Genomic DNA, 13,509 nt, shown 5'->3' with positions numbered 1-13,509 from the left:
CTAGAATGCAAAAACTGTTCTCAACTCAGAGGTGACGTCATTCCCACTTCCGACTGACAAAACGAACGCAGCATAATTATCTTAACGTCACCAGCTGGAAGGAACACCACATCGCAGCACACGAAAAATAAATTTGTTCGACATGATTATGTAATGTAACTGCCAATAAGATGCACCGTGCCGTATTACTGTGACCAACTTTCACTCCTGACTTTAAGGGTGCCAGTATTGGTACTGGTATTGTAATTTTTTAAACAATATCCAGCCCTGCTCAATATAACAAAGCACTGACTGGAGTTTGGTAACTGTCAAACCCTTAAAAATGTGCAAATTAGTTACCTGCAAATCTGTAGCTGCTTTATACTTCCAAGGGAACCATGTGCAATCTAAACATGGCAGTCACTACAGTATTATGTGATTGTCTAGCGATACACAATGGTCTGGTTAACATCATAATATTAAATGAAAACAAAAAGCCTACAACCATGTGAGCAGCTCTTTGAAGCTGTACTGCACAGCAGTTTTTTCAAGTTAAATGCTAATGTTAGCATTCTAAAACGTCTGCTCTATGGTTCATGCCTTTTGTTAAGATTGCATATGGACTTTCCATCCTGTGTTTCTCATTCTGCTCTGACAGGATCCTGCCTATGAGGAGATACAGGAGCACCCCCAGATGCCAGGCTCAGGAACTGCACTTAAATCAATTTATGTCACTGCTAACGCTCCCACAAACCCCTCTGCTTCACAGTATTACTCCACCATCAACTTTAACAGCAGCTCTGGTGAAGTCAGTGGTGACACATATTCCACTGTGAGGGACAACCAACAATTTCCCACCTACTCGACTGTCAATTACCCATCCATACTTCCTGAAGACTCTTTCTATTCTACTGTCAACAACCCACAGCAGCACTGACACAAGTACTTTCATTTTCTTAAGGAGTCACTATATTGATCCCTTTTGTTTGATTCAGGGTCACAGAAATGTTTATACAGACATTTAAGGACTTTCAAGTACTTTTTCAAGCACTTTTTTCATTTTCAAGGACTCAATACAAATATTTGATTTTTAAATTTTCATTAAATTGTCATCACATTGTCATTAAACAAACAAATGATGTGATCAATGTCTCTTTTTAGTCAAGGGCTAATTATCACACTCTTTCAAGGCATACATGTATAAAATCTTCAACAAAACATTTCAAGGAAATCTCAAGGAAACAAATGCCAGCTGGAACTTCTGAACTGGAAGTTTTCTACAGAGCTTTTTAATCAGCGCACTGCTGAAGAGGAAAACAAATCACAGTTAAAAGCCAGCTCATTAAAATAAACCATGTTTAACTTAGCCATGTTAATAAACCGACTGGTTTTGCTGGGGTTTCAGGAGCAGAGTGACATAAAAATAAAACAATGATGTCAAGCAGGATATTATCAAGACGAGGACAAATGAGAGGGAGAGTGCACCATGGAGACGGTGTGGCATCAGAGTAAATTAATTATTTGGAATTATTTTTTGGCATTCTTGCTTTATTTGATTGGGAGAGAGAGACAGGAGATGCAGGTGACACAGAAAGGATAACATACAGCAAGGGGCCTGGGCCACTGCAGTAGGGACTCAGCCTCAGTGGTACATGTTCTACTCGATGAGCTAACTGTGCTCCTAGTGAAAAAGGTTTGCGTAGAGCCCTGTTTGAACTCTGTTTTTAGCCTCATTGTAGCCTGTAGCTCTAACTGCCTCTCTGGGCACCGCGTTCACGTGTGTGCGCTTGCGTGAGATCGTGAGACATGGGCACTGCGTTCATGTGTGTGTTCTTGCTTTCGCTGGTCTCGCGCTGGCTGGTTGGTGCAGCCTGGGCCTAAATGTTGTTGTTGCCAGCCTGGGCTGCCTACAAAGACCGGACTTTTTCACAGCATATTCAGAGGACATGTAGCTAGCGGATCGTGAGGAGATGTTTGCTGTATGTGACATATGACTTGACTTGTGATTTGCTTGACCTGAGCAATGACTCGACTTGACTTGCTTGGCTTTTAGCAGGGACTTGACTTGCTTGATTCTCACCACAACTAACTTAGGACTTGCTTGAGACTTGAAAGTAAAAACTTGAGACTTGCTTGTGACTTGCACATGTGTGACTTTCCCCCATATCTGTCCTGAATCAACCGCAATTGACTCGCCAATGTGTTTGTAAAAACACACATTATTGTGAAGTACACTGAATATCCGGCACAGAGCTTTTATTGTGAAGTGCTGTTTCCTGCTGTAGAGTGAGTACTAACAGACAGCTACTTGACAGAGACAGCAAACTAGCTTGAGACATGTCCAAACACAAGTATGAAGCTGAATATGTTAAACTGTGTGGACCTTGAACTAATGACTAAGGACAAATCTGAACCCATGACTGGAGCAACTGGAAACCACTGATCTAAATTTAAGACTTGTGATTATTTAGATTAATTGGTTTTATTGAAGCCCTTTGATCACTGGTAATACTGACTGACAACAAGATGGACCGATCAGTATGTATACAGGCTGCTGGGACTGATAGGGTTAATGCTGTGACACACAAAAACTAGAAAAATGACAGAGGAAGAAACACAGGTGAACAGACGCTGCGCAGTCGTGCTGCCACTATCAACCTACAGATGAAAAGAGGAAGTTACATAATCTGCTAGAGTTTTAAGTCTCACTGAGGATTTCAACATCCAAGATGAACACAACATGGAGCTTTCTTCTGCTCTTCCTCTCAGCAGTTACAGGTAATAATATAACTACTGTCTGACACCTGATATTAGAGATATGATAGATAAGTGTTACAGCTTCTTAAGAAATTAACCAGTTTAAGTACATCCTGTGGTATCGTTTCAGCAACTCTGTTTGAATTTCTTTAGTTTAACTCAGGTCTAAGTATCAGCTTTACATTTTACATTTAAAAGTTATTTAGATAACTACATTTTTAGCTTCTCACAATAGATAATTCATCTGACACAGACAACCTGAAGCCTGTCCTAGTAGCAGTAGTAGTACTTTATATTTACTGTAAATACATAGTTATTTCCTGTAAATATACAGCTATCAAAGCTGATGTTTTGAATATGATATAACCCACCACTTGTTCATGAAACATCCCCTTGCACACAGGTGGTGATGCATTTTTTTATTTTTTATTCATGCTCCCTTTTTTTGACAACTATGTAACACGTTAACATGGGTTGCTAATAATGAACAGGGATATAGCAAGTACTCTTCACCAAAGATGGAGGAAACATAAGCAGAAGTGAAAGCCACATACAACTATATGTGGCCATTACAACTTAATGCAAAAAAAAGCCTGTATGATTAAAAGGACCAAACAGGTGCAGAAACCAAACTCCTAACAACAAACTGCCTCAACGGTGGGCGTAAGATACAGGAAATTCATTGCTCTGTATATCAAGGCATTTTTAAGATACTGCATTCACGATATTTTAATGCCTGTTTATGCCACAATATTTTTATGCCTCTGCACCAGCCATAGCGTAACAATACTGATAGAGCTGCTTTCATTTTTACAAGTTGGTTAAAGATCCAACAGTGGTTGATCCAGATAGTCACAGCTATAAAAATAACAACACATGGCTACTTTTCTACAGTGTTTCTGTGATCCATTAAGATATAACACAAATTACATTACAGTGGATATGACAGCAGAGCTCATCCCCACTCTGTGTATTTTCTCCTACTGACTGAAAGTCATCAGCAACTGACTGATTCATCTTTGGGATTTGTTTGTAGAAAGTGCAGGCTGTATTAACAAAGAGCTAATTCAGACTTAAACAGTGGCTCTGAGATTGTTTCAGTGTTCCAACATGATGTGAACTTTTGTCTCTGTCTGATCTACAGGTACGGAGACTGAATCTGAAGAAAAGGAATGCCTAAAAAAATACACCTGTGAATATCCTGAAGAAAAACAACTAAGTACTGATGTTACAATCAAACGAAGTACCCAGAACAGTGTGCAGGACCAGTACCATCATTCACATAATGAAAATCTCAAGCTGGCCATCAAACGTGAACATGAGGACTCTTGGGCGTACTGGTGTAAATCTGTCAAAGGACGCCATGACACTGATGTACACGAACTGGTAGTTGGTAAGACTCATATTCAGTGTTTTTGTTGTTGTTGTTTTTTAACTCAAAATTAAAACTTGATCATACTTTTTCCACTGAGAAAACATAAACATAAAAATTATTAAAAATTATAACATAAAAATGTAACAATGCAATAGACGTAATTAATTAAGTCTTCAGAAACCATGTTTTTAAGGCACACATCAAGCTCCAGATTGTTGATAGGAGATTTATTCCTAAATTCCTATGTTCTAACTACATTTTGTTTAATTTAATTTGTATTTTCTGTGAACTAGTCAAGCAAACTGTTATTCTGGTTTTGAATGAGCTAAAGAAATAAATAGTTACCTATTAGGGTTGTCAAAGTACTGATACTCAAATGCTGTATCCGGATACAATACTAATTTACAAAAGTATCGATACTAACAGTGCACGCCACCTCAGCGCCTGTCGGGTGCGCGCGACAGGTCCGACGGACACGCGCTGTGCAGGCAGCGCCTGGCAGGCACAGAGCCCTCGCTGCAACCCGGCTTGTTGTCGTCACTGTGCACGCATGCACACATTTCTGTTGCTGTAATATGGCCAGCGCGGCTGCAGGAGGATCAGAGCAGCCAGCTTTGGTCAAAAATGATTAAGGAAAAAGCGCTCTTTGGAAATATTTAGTGAAGTGAACACAGCACACTGCAGACGGCAGGTACAGCCCCTCCCCTCACTAGCAGCTGGTGTCACCAGCATCAAACTAAAATATAACTTCTAACGTTAATGTGGGAGCTAAGCAGAAAACTTTCTCAGTCATGCCCGTCTGTGACATTAATAGACAATGTTAGTTTAACAGGACAACACAATCATGTGTGTCTGAAAAGTTAGGTTGAAGCTGAAAAAACGTTTGGTTTCTCCCGTAACCCCTGGTTCTCTGATCACATAGTGAGGTAGAAACAGGAGCATCTTGAGCCTAAACTACCAACTCTATTTGATCAGCAACGAAAATATGGTGCCAATTCACCAGAAGCACAGAAAATAAACAGGGCTGTAGATAAATACATTTGTATGGACAGCTCTTGTTTCTGGTTGTTATTTATTTAAGGGGGGATTTTTTGTTGTTATCATTGATGTTACTGTTCTGATCTTTATTTAAAAAATGACATGCCTCTTAATTTTTTGCTGCTGTATCGAAAATGGTATCGAGTATGGAATATTTTCCTGGGTATCGATATTGAGTTTGAAATTTTAGTATCAGTGACAACCCTATTACTTACACTTTGCATGTTTTACTTTTCTTTTCTCAATTGCAGAGATAGACAGCTGCCAGGTACAATTTATTCACACTGCGTACATAGCAGCAAAAACCACCATCTCATGTGATTACAAAGGAAACAAATACAACCACAGAGACAAGTTTTTCTGCAAACAGAATGGTTCAGTCTGTGAGGATATTTTATCTCTGAAGTCAGATGGGACATTCACTCTCAGAGAAACCAACAGTGGCTTTAACATGTCCATCAGTGATGTGTCCAAACATCATGCTGGTGTCTACTGGTGTGGAGTGAAATCATATGACAGAGCAGCACTCAGAAAAATACAACTGAAGGTAAAAGGTGAGAAACAAACATTTGACGTTTTTACTTACAAATATAGTTTAGGTCTTTCTGAAGTGTGTTCTTAAAGCTGCAGTCAATGATATTGTCTTTGTCTCTCTGTCTGTCTTCAGATATTGTTAGCTTCACTAGGTCTCCTACTATTGGTCAGAATTTTACATACTTTTGTAGATATCAAAAAGAATTTTCAAAGAAATTCATCTGTAAGGGAGAAGATCCATCTATATGTGAACCTTTGAGCATGTCAGACCGCAACAAGAACCCTGGGAAGTTTTCCATGAAGGATGACAAAAATAAGGGAAACATCACCATTACAGTGATAAACATAACCAAAGAAGACACTGGGACATACTGGTGTGGGGCAGTAAGCACTGATCCAAGAAGCAGCAACCCATTCTTCCACAGATTTGTGATGACCGTGGGTGAGTTGAGCTATTTTATGTTGTGGATGTTATCTGACCCTGGTTCAGATTGGAGAAGGACAGCAAGCATTAAAAAGCATTATAAGAAAGCTACAGTAATACTGATAGACTTTGTTTTAATCTTATACAGTTAATCTAATATTTAATTAAATGTTTGTTTGATTTGAGTTTCAGGCAACAAAAATCTTCCAAACTGACAACTAGTTGTAGAAGAAACTAAATCTTTGACATATAAAGAGCCTGTTTCTAAACCACCGAAGGCGTTACACAGGAAGACAAGAAAAGGAAGTGGTTTGAGTTGTAATTGTTTGATTTGCATTTACTCAATCCTAACAGCCTCAATACTGAGAGTAAAGCACTCAGTGCAAAACCATGTTATGTAAGTAAAAACACATTTCAAACGTAACCAAAGCTCTAGATATTTAAACCCAAACCGTAACTTTTAAAATAAGATTGTGATCTTAATATAACGATTATTTATGTCCATAATTTATTTAAAAACATTCCTATCAGCTGTTCAAGCTAAACTGTTACTCCAGCAGTAACGACTCCTATAAAACTCTGATAATCCTTTAAAAGACTTTTTCTACAGTTTACCTTTTACACAGCAGATGTTCTGACTTGTCACAGTAGGAAAAGCAGTTACTCTTTACAATGACGCAAAGTGCCAGGAAAGACCAGGAATCTGAAACTGAAGTAACTAAATGGGATTTGGTCTCATTCATTTGATCATTTACACCTGCTTATACTGTAAGAAAACAAAAGTCTATGTTCAACAATGTGTTGTCACACATTCACTTAAAACTATTTTTTCTGTGAGGTCATTATTTGTTTGTATATTGTATTGTCTTAAAAAAGTACTTACAAAACACTGAATGAGTTTTTTTGTGTGGTTTTGTCTCTGTCAAAAAGAAAAAATAGAAATTAAAACAATTCATGAGCATTTGTGCTAAAGGTGGATATATTAACGAACGCATTCTCTGCAAGGTTAAAAACAAAAACATAAGATGAATGTGTGGAATCCAGTATCTAAGTTGGGTGTAAGGGTTTTTGTCTTGCAAAGTGGGGTTTTTTTTGTTGTTGTTTTTTTTGCCAAATTTATCTTTAATTTTCTTCCTTTTGATGAGACATTGTTAATTTCTATATGCTTTTATATATGATTTGATCAACCTTCTGTTTGTTTTCAGTTCCACCATCACCGACATCTCCTGTTTCTTCAACCCAGTCGACTACTGTATCTGCTGGGAGTCAAGGTAAGAGAGCATATCTGCTGCAGGAGAACAGTTTTTGCAAATCATTTTCTACAAAATACCTTTTAAATTCCTAAACACAGACAGCTCTGGATGACAATGACGTGTTAACTGTGTTTTCAACAATGCTGAATATTTTCTTTGTTGTGCAGATGATCTTGCAGATAGCCATCAGCTCATCATTATTGTGGTCGTCTGCGTGTCTGTGCTGCTGCTGCTGCTCATTTTGATCCTTGTCTACAAACGTAAGAGTTACTACCGGTTTGCAGAACACAAAACACATTCACCACATCTCCATCCTGTGTGTATATGACATATAGATAAGGCAAAGCAGACGTACCACATTAGACTTCACTCTTGTTTCATGTCGATAAGTCTTTTTATTTCTAGCTTTCGTCACAGATTTCTGGGGATAGACACTGATTGTCAAGTCATACTTAATAAAAACCAAACTGGAAAATACAAATTACTGAAGTGCAATTCTGTCTGTTCTTTCCTGGACAGTGCAGCAGGCACTGGTTGAAATTTGGTTAGATGTAGATGCAACTGTGTTTTAATTTAAGAAAATTAATTAAATTAATCCACTTTATGTCCTTCTGCTTGTTTATTTTTGGTTTTCTTCCTTTTTTGCTTCTGCCAGGACATTTCAAAAACAAGAGAAATGCAGCACAGCACATCAAAGAGGTTAGTGTATAAATATATGTCTGTGTGGTCATATTGAATAGGTAGTAATATCATGGCTCAACAAGGATTGCCCAATTGCCAGTGGCAAGCACTGGGCTAGTAAGTCTGAAAACTCACTTGCCCTATCAGGCAAGTGGTAAAAAAAGGATTTAACACAAAAAGGATTTAACACTTTTTTCTGAGCTGATGATGGGAGTAGCTACACAGTGAGCCATCTTGCTTCATTCTCATCATCGCTGAGAGTTGCACATGTGCAGAACCGATTAGCCACTTGTTTGAAAATGGTGGCAGGTAAAGACAAAGTTCACCTGACCTGAGGCACAACCTTAAAATAACAATATTTAAGTTTTTCTGTTATCCTGGATTTAGGAGCTTAGTTGGGTGGTGCTTGAGTGTGTCATACAATGTACTGCACTGTTTGCTACAGGTTGGAGAGCAAGGCTGATAAAATGGGGTCAGTTCTACAAATTTAATGTCTTTATTTGTTTGTTTTTTAACTGCTAATAAATAAAACAATTTGTATACACACAGTAGGATGAAGCTGGTTAGATGAAGCAGTGAAGGCCATTGCCTTTCCGGAAAACGCAGGTTCAATGTTTTACCGTTAGCCCGAGCTAACACAGCAGCAGTGGCTGATATCCAACACCGAGCTGTTAAACAATCCAACCAACTACACTGACACCAAAACGGCTCAGCTCCATAGTTAAACTTGTCAACAGTCAGTACGGTTAGCCGTGTGATGCTAACACTTACGCTGTGTGTGCAGGTGGACTGCAGGGTGTGCTCCTGTCTCAGTGTTTCTCCTACCATAATATTAGGGAGGCACCCCGCCCCCCCAACAGCACCCCGCGCTCCCCCTGAAGGTCAAGTTAATTTTATTTTATTTACAGCACCAGATCACAATAGAGGTCATTTAAGATTACCTTTCCTATCGAACAGGTCTATACCTTGTCCTTTTATTAAACAAACTAAATAGCCTTGTGTTATTTATTTTATTTACACAATGGCATGTCATTTCTGTCTCTACATGGCCGCGCGTTTACAATTCCCCTCCACCCCGATGCGCGCACACACAAACACAGACATGTGCGCATACACACACAGACATGTGCGCGCACACACAGATGAGCACACTGCCACCAGCGGACAGAGAGCATGCGTTGGAAAATATGTCGCATCAACCATCCGAAAAGCAGACAAAAATATCCGCGTTTTTTTAACGCTTCCAGGGTGGTAAAGATGGTGAAGAAGAAACGTTCCGATGTTTCGGTTGTTATATTGACTGCTGTCATTCAAGGAAACACATGAACACTATGATGCCTTTAACTGGTTGTGTCAGTGTCCGTCTGCTTGCAACTTAATTCTGTGTTGAGTACAATTTGTATGGTTAGTGCTTATTGTCTGCACTGGATATAAACTGTTCAGACTGTATTTTTCATTCTTCCCTCAAAGGATTATATCTACGAGGAGATACAGGAGCGCCCTCAGAAGCCCGACTCAGGCCATGCAATGAATTCGATTTATGTCACTGCCAACTTTCCCACAAACCCCTCTGCCTCGCTGCATTACTCTACCGTTAGCTTTAAAAACTGCTCTGGAGAAGCTGGTGGTGAGGGATTGATCACCAGACCCTGCTATTCTGCCTGTGAATATTCTACTGTGAAGGACAGCCAAAGTCCAACCAACTCTACTGTCAACCAGCCATCTTCAGAGGATCCTCTCTACTCAACAGTCTACAAGCCACAGAAGCAATGAGGAATTTATTTACAAAATGTATGGCCAAGATGTCAAATCATTCATTTTTTATATGTTGTTCTTTACGGTGACATCCAGCACAGACTTTAGGAAGTACAAGAAGACATTTAGATATTGTAAAAAGTGGTTCCCAACTGGTGGGTCGCAGTCCAAAAGTGGGTCGCGGGCCCATTCTGAATTGATGGAAGTGACTTACAAACGTGTCAAGTTTAGAAAAACAAAAACTTTATTTTTTAGTACAACACATTTCCAGCACAGGGCTTTTATTTTGAAGTGCCATTTTCTGCCATAGAGTGAGTGACTAACAGACAGCTACTTGACAGAGACAGCAAACTAGCTCAACAACAAGGCCAAATGACACTTAATATATTAAACTGCAGGTTTAATGACAAAGGAGATATCTGGACCCCATGGCTGGAGCAGTTGGGAAGCACTGTTAAAAAATCATCGCCAAGATAATGTGGCAGGTCTTTGGCATTGATTGGTAATGACTCGATGAGTCCTTTGTGTTTGTTGCTTCTGAAACTCGGCTTGTGTCCGAGCTACTAGTACTGATAGGATATGATCAATTATTTTTTATTCATATTGTATACTTTATTCTTATCAATTATTCATTCATATTATTTTTTTTTCATTATTGTAAATTTATCACAGATGCTGTATATAGGTATTGTATATATCAGACAATAAGTGACAAGAAATTGCAGAAGTGAAATGCTTTAGATGTTTATTGTTTCAACTGATGCAGTTACAGTTTGTCCATGGTTGTCAGGATGGCAACATTGGTCTGTCATTGGTCAGCTCATCAATTTAGTTTAGAGTGAAATATTGACAATCAATATTACAAAAATAATTGGATGGATTGTCATGACATTTCGTACAGACATTCATGTTCCTTACACGATGAATCCTAATGACTTTTGCAGTCTCCTGACTCTTCCTCTAGCGCCACCATGAGGTTCACATCTGTGTTTTTCAGAAAAACGTCTTTACAAATATTGAATGGATTTCCATGTAAATTATTTCAGACATTTCTGCCAGTCTCAGGATAATTTGTAATAACTTTGGTGATCAACTGACTTTCATCCAGTGTCATCATCAGGATTTATCTGTCCAATCATTTGTGACCAAATATCTGCACCGCTAGTTTAGTTTATAACATATATTTGTCAGGGACTGTATACAACAACTTTAATTTAACATGAGATAAGATGCGATGTACTACGTTTAGCTACTAGTTTTAAGTGAACATAAAACTAAATTTCTTAAAGTCCAACATGTTTTGTTTCCTAAGTATGTCACAGTGATACTGTTGAATATTTCACTGATGACATTCCCATCAGTGTTGTAGATAAAACGCAAATGTTTTAATAAAATAACAAGAGAATCTTGATCATTTACAGCAACTGTGTGATAGTCTCCTCATTTAATCTTATTCAATTTATTGTGTGCTGGTACGCTGGGTTATTTTTTTATATTTATTTTTTATTTTAGTACCATGTGGTATCAATACTGACACTGGTGGCCCCATTTTCACCAGGACTGTCTCTTTTATCTACAAAAAAAACTTGCCATAAGAAAATGCAACAATCCCACAATCCACATGGTACGTTTAAATGTCCAATGTTGAATATATTAGATAAGTTTATATTTTAAATTTAAATCATCCCAAAACTCTCACATGCGCGCACACACACACACACACACACACACACACACACACAGACGACCAAATGCATACACCCCTTTAGGTTTACACTTGACGGAGCTACAAAAGGCTGTCTCTTTGTTCAGAGCTCTGCAAGTTACATTCAATTACCAAACCAAAAGAAAATATTTGGGCAGTTTAAATTTTAAACTTAATGACCCTTGTGTGCATCCTTTTCTGTTCTACAGTGGCATTATCCCCAAATACATTTTGATGCAGGTCCATAAAGTTAGTAAAATTGATTTAAGTTAACCACGTAATTTTAGTTTAATTAGGGGCCCCTTACAGTTTCTTAAAGCTTACCTGAAATCCAAGAGAAGAGTGCAGCCCGTCTAAAACCAAACCCTGGGACGACTCCTCGGCTCCTCCACATACAGCAGCAATGGTCCTCTGACCTCCTGTACACTGAAGCTTGATCATGAAGAAGACAACCTGCATACTGTAAAGTATAACTACAATTAGTATGCAGTTCTAATATTTGCAGATTAAATAACAAGATCTTGCACTAACAATGATTTTTAATTCTCATTTTTAACTGAAATTTATAGGCAAAACTGAATAGGTGTAATTAATTAACATTAATGGCTACCTGCATTGGTTATCCTTGTGCCAGTCATATCAGCTGCTGATATCATGATTGTTATCACAGTTACAACAGTATTTTTATTCAGCAGTAAAAAATCAAAGCAGTTAGAAAACATGACATCTCAAAAGCAAATATCATCCTTTTTACTCCATGACATTTATCTGACAACTTCAGTTTCTTTGTTGATCCAGACATACATCAACAAATACATTGTGATGTAGCTAATGTGATGATTATAGGTATAGATAAGACTTTATTGATCCCTGGGAGGAAATTACGAGCAACCCAGCAACAGGGCTTGATGGTAATGCCAACGATTTTGAAAAACTGGCAACTAAGTCTTAGTCCCTGTTTACCACAATGATTACCCTAAAGTAGGTACATTTTTAATATTTGATCCATTAGTTTTATTCAAATAGTGCTGTTACAATCACAACCTGAACCTGGCAAAGCTGCCTCAAGTGGACAAAAAGTTTGAGTAACCCATCACCGTCACACAACAATGCCCAAATTTCTTTCACTAAAAAGCGTTTTAACATTTAAGCAATATCACACAAGAGGGAGTGCTGTTGTTGTGTATCTCAGCATGGCTGTGATTCGGTCGTAGGCGGAAGGCCGCAGGTCGAGAGCCGACAACAGCACGACTTCGAGTGTGTCATTGCTTTTATACAACAGTTCTACAAGTGCCATTTAGTGACAGTAAAAAGCGTTGACGGGTTATGATTTGTTTCCTTATCTAATGAGTTATTCACAAATAGTTCCGCATCTAGAATGGGACTAGACTGTTTGCCAATGAACACATGAACATCCCTGCACACTAGTTTGCTGCTCTGTGTAGGTCGACACCACAGGCTACCTACTTTATATCATGCAGGCTACATCTGTGTGTTTCCATTTATTTTGCAACCAATAAAATCAGACTGTTAACACGACGGTTGCTTTTTTGGCATGACGTTACATGTGATGCCGATGAGTTAACAGCTAAATCAACACATTGCCTTGTCTTCCGCTGTCATATGAGCACACCTGGAGATTTGCAGTGTCCAGGCATCTTTGGTTCCCTTCGTCATTTCCTGACAACCATCCATTATTTAACTCACATGTTATTTGTGCGTGTATGTTCCTCTGTGCGGTCCAGAGTTTGCTTCTACTAACGTTACTCTTAATACTCGAAGACCAAGGAAATGATCATAGATTTCCGCCAGTGAATACCTGTGGGGTGGACATCGAGGTGGTGCCAAGCTGTAAGTATCTAGGTGTACACCTGGATAATAAGTTGGACTGGTCCCTAAACACAGACACTCTCTACAAAGAGGAGCAGAGCCGCCTCTTTTTCTTGAGGAAGCTCAGATCTCTCGACATCTATAGTAAGATGCTGCAGATGTTTTATCAGTCTGTGGT

The 13,509-nt window shown here is 38.7% G+C and overlaps 2 protein-coding genes and 1 long non-coding RNA gene across 5 annotated transcripts in view; 2 read left to right on the top strand and 1 right to left on the bottom strand.

Moving 5' to 3' along the window:
* Positions 1-1,096, top strand: part of LOC125891265 (polymeric immunoglobulin receptor-like) — a 19,574-nt gene extending 18,478 nt beyond the window's left edge. For all 3 annotated transcript variants that reach the window (XM_049580382.1, XM_049580371.1, XM_049580391.1), the window contains one exon: positions 638-1,096. In XM_049580382.1, coding sequence (XP_049436339.1) covers positions 638-916 — 279 coding nt within the window. In that variant the 3' untranslated portion in view covers positions 917-1,096. The remainder of the gene's footprint in view (positions 1-637) is intronic.
* The window catches only part of LOC125891271 (uncharacterized), a 17,100-nt gene extending 3,591 nt beyond the window's left edge, over positions 1-13,509 (bottom strand). Inside the window, exons 1-2 of the long non-coding RNA XR_007449620.1 lie at positions 13,135-13,509; positions 11,826-11,961 (exon numbers count right to left, since the gene is read on the bottom strand). This is a non-coding gene — a long non-coding RNA (uncharacterized LOC125891271). The remainder of the gene's footprint in view (positions 1-11,825; positions 11,962-13,134) is intronic.
* LOC125891256 (uncharacterized) lies at positions 2,404-11,216 on the top strand. The gene is made up of 8 exons (XM_049580357.1): positions 2,404-2,757; positions 3,881-4,129; positions 5,401-5,703; positions 5,817-6,125; positions 7,313-7,378; positions 7,528-7,620; positions 8,016-8,059; positions 9,512-11,216. The coding sequence occupies exons 1-8, from the start codon at positions 2,709-2,711 to the stop codon at positions 9,812-9,814; spliced, it is 1,416 nt and encodes a 471-aa protein (XP_049436314.1). The 5' UTR covers positions 2,404-2,708; the 3' UTR covers positions 9,815-11,216.

Source organism: Epinephelus fuscoguttatus, linkage group LG1 (genome assembly GCF_011397635.1).
Source record: "Epinephelus fuscoguttatus linkage group LG1, E.fuscoguttatus.final_Chr_v1".
Classification (NCBI taxonomy): Eukaryota; Metazoa; Chordata; class Actinopteri; order Perciformes; family Serranidae; genus Epinephelus; species Epinephelus fuscoguttatus.
The sequence above is the reverse complement of the archived record's forward strand: the minus strand, read 5'-3'. Positions and strand labels throughout refer to the sequence as shown.

What these genes read in the sequence shown, in the direction of transcription:
- LOC125891256 (XM_049580357.1), top strand. Translation starts at nt 2,709, where the DNA reads ATGAACACAACATGGAGCTTTCTTCTGCTCTTCCTCTCAGCAGTTACA. An exon ending in TGTACACGAACTGGTAGTTG is followed by an intron (nt 4,130 to 5,400) that starts GTAAGACTCATA and finishes TCTCAATTGCAG; the next exon opens with AGATAGACAGCTGCCAGGTA. An exon ending in AATACAACTGAAGGTAAAAG is followed by an intron (nt 5,704 to 5,816) that starts GTGAGAAACAAA and finishes GTCTGTCTTCAG; the next exon opens with ATATTGTTAGCTTCACTAGG.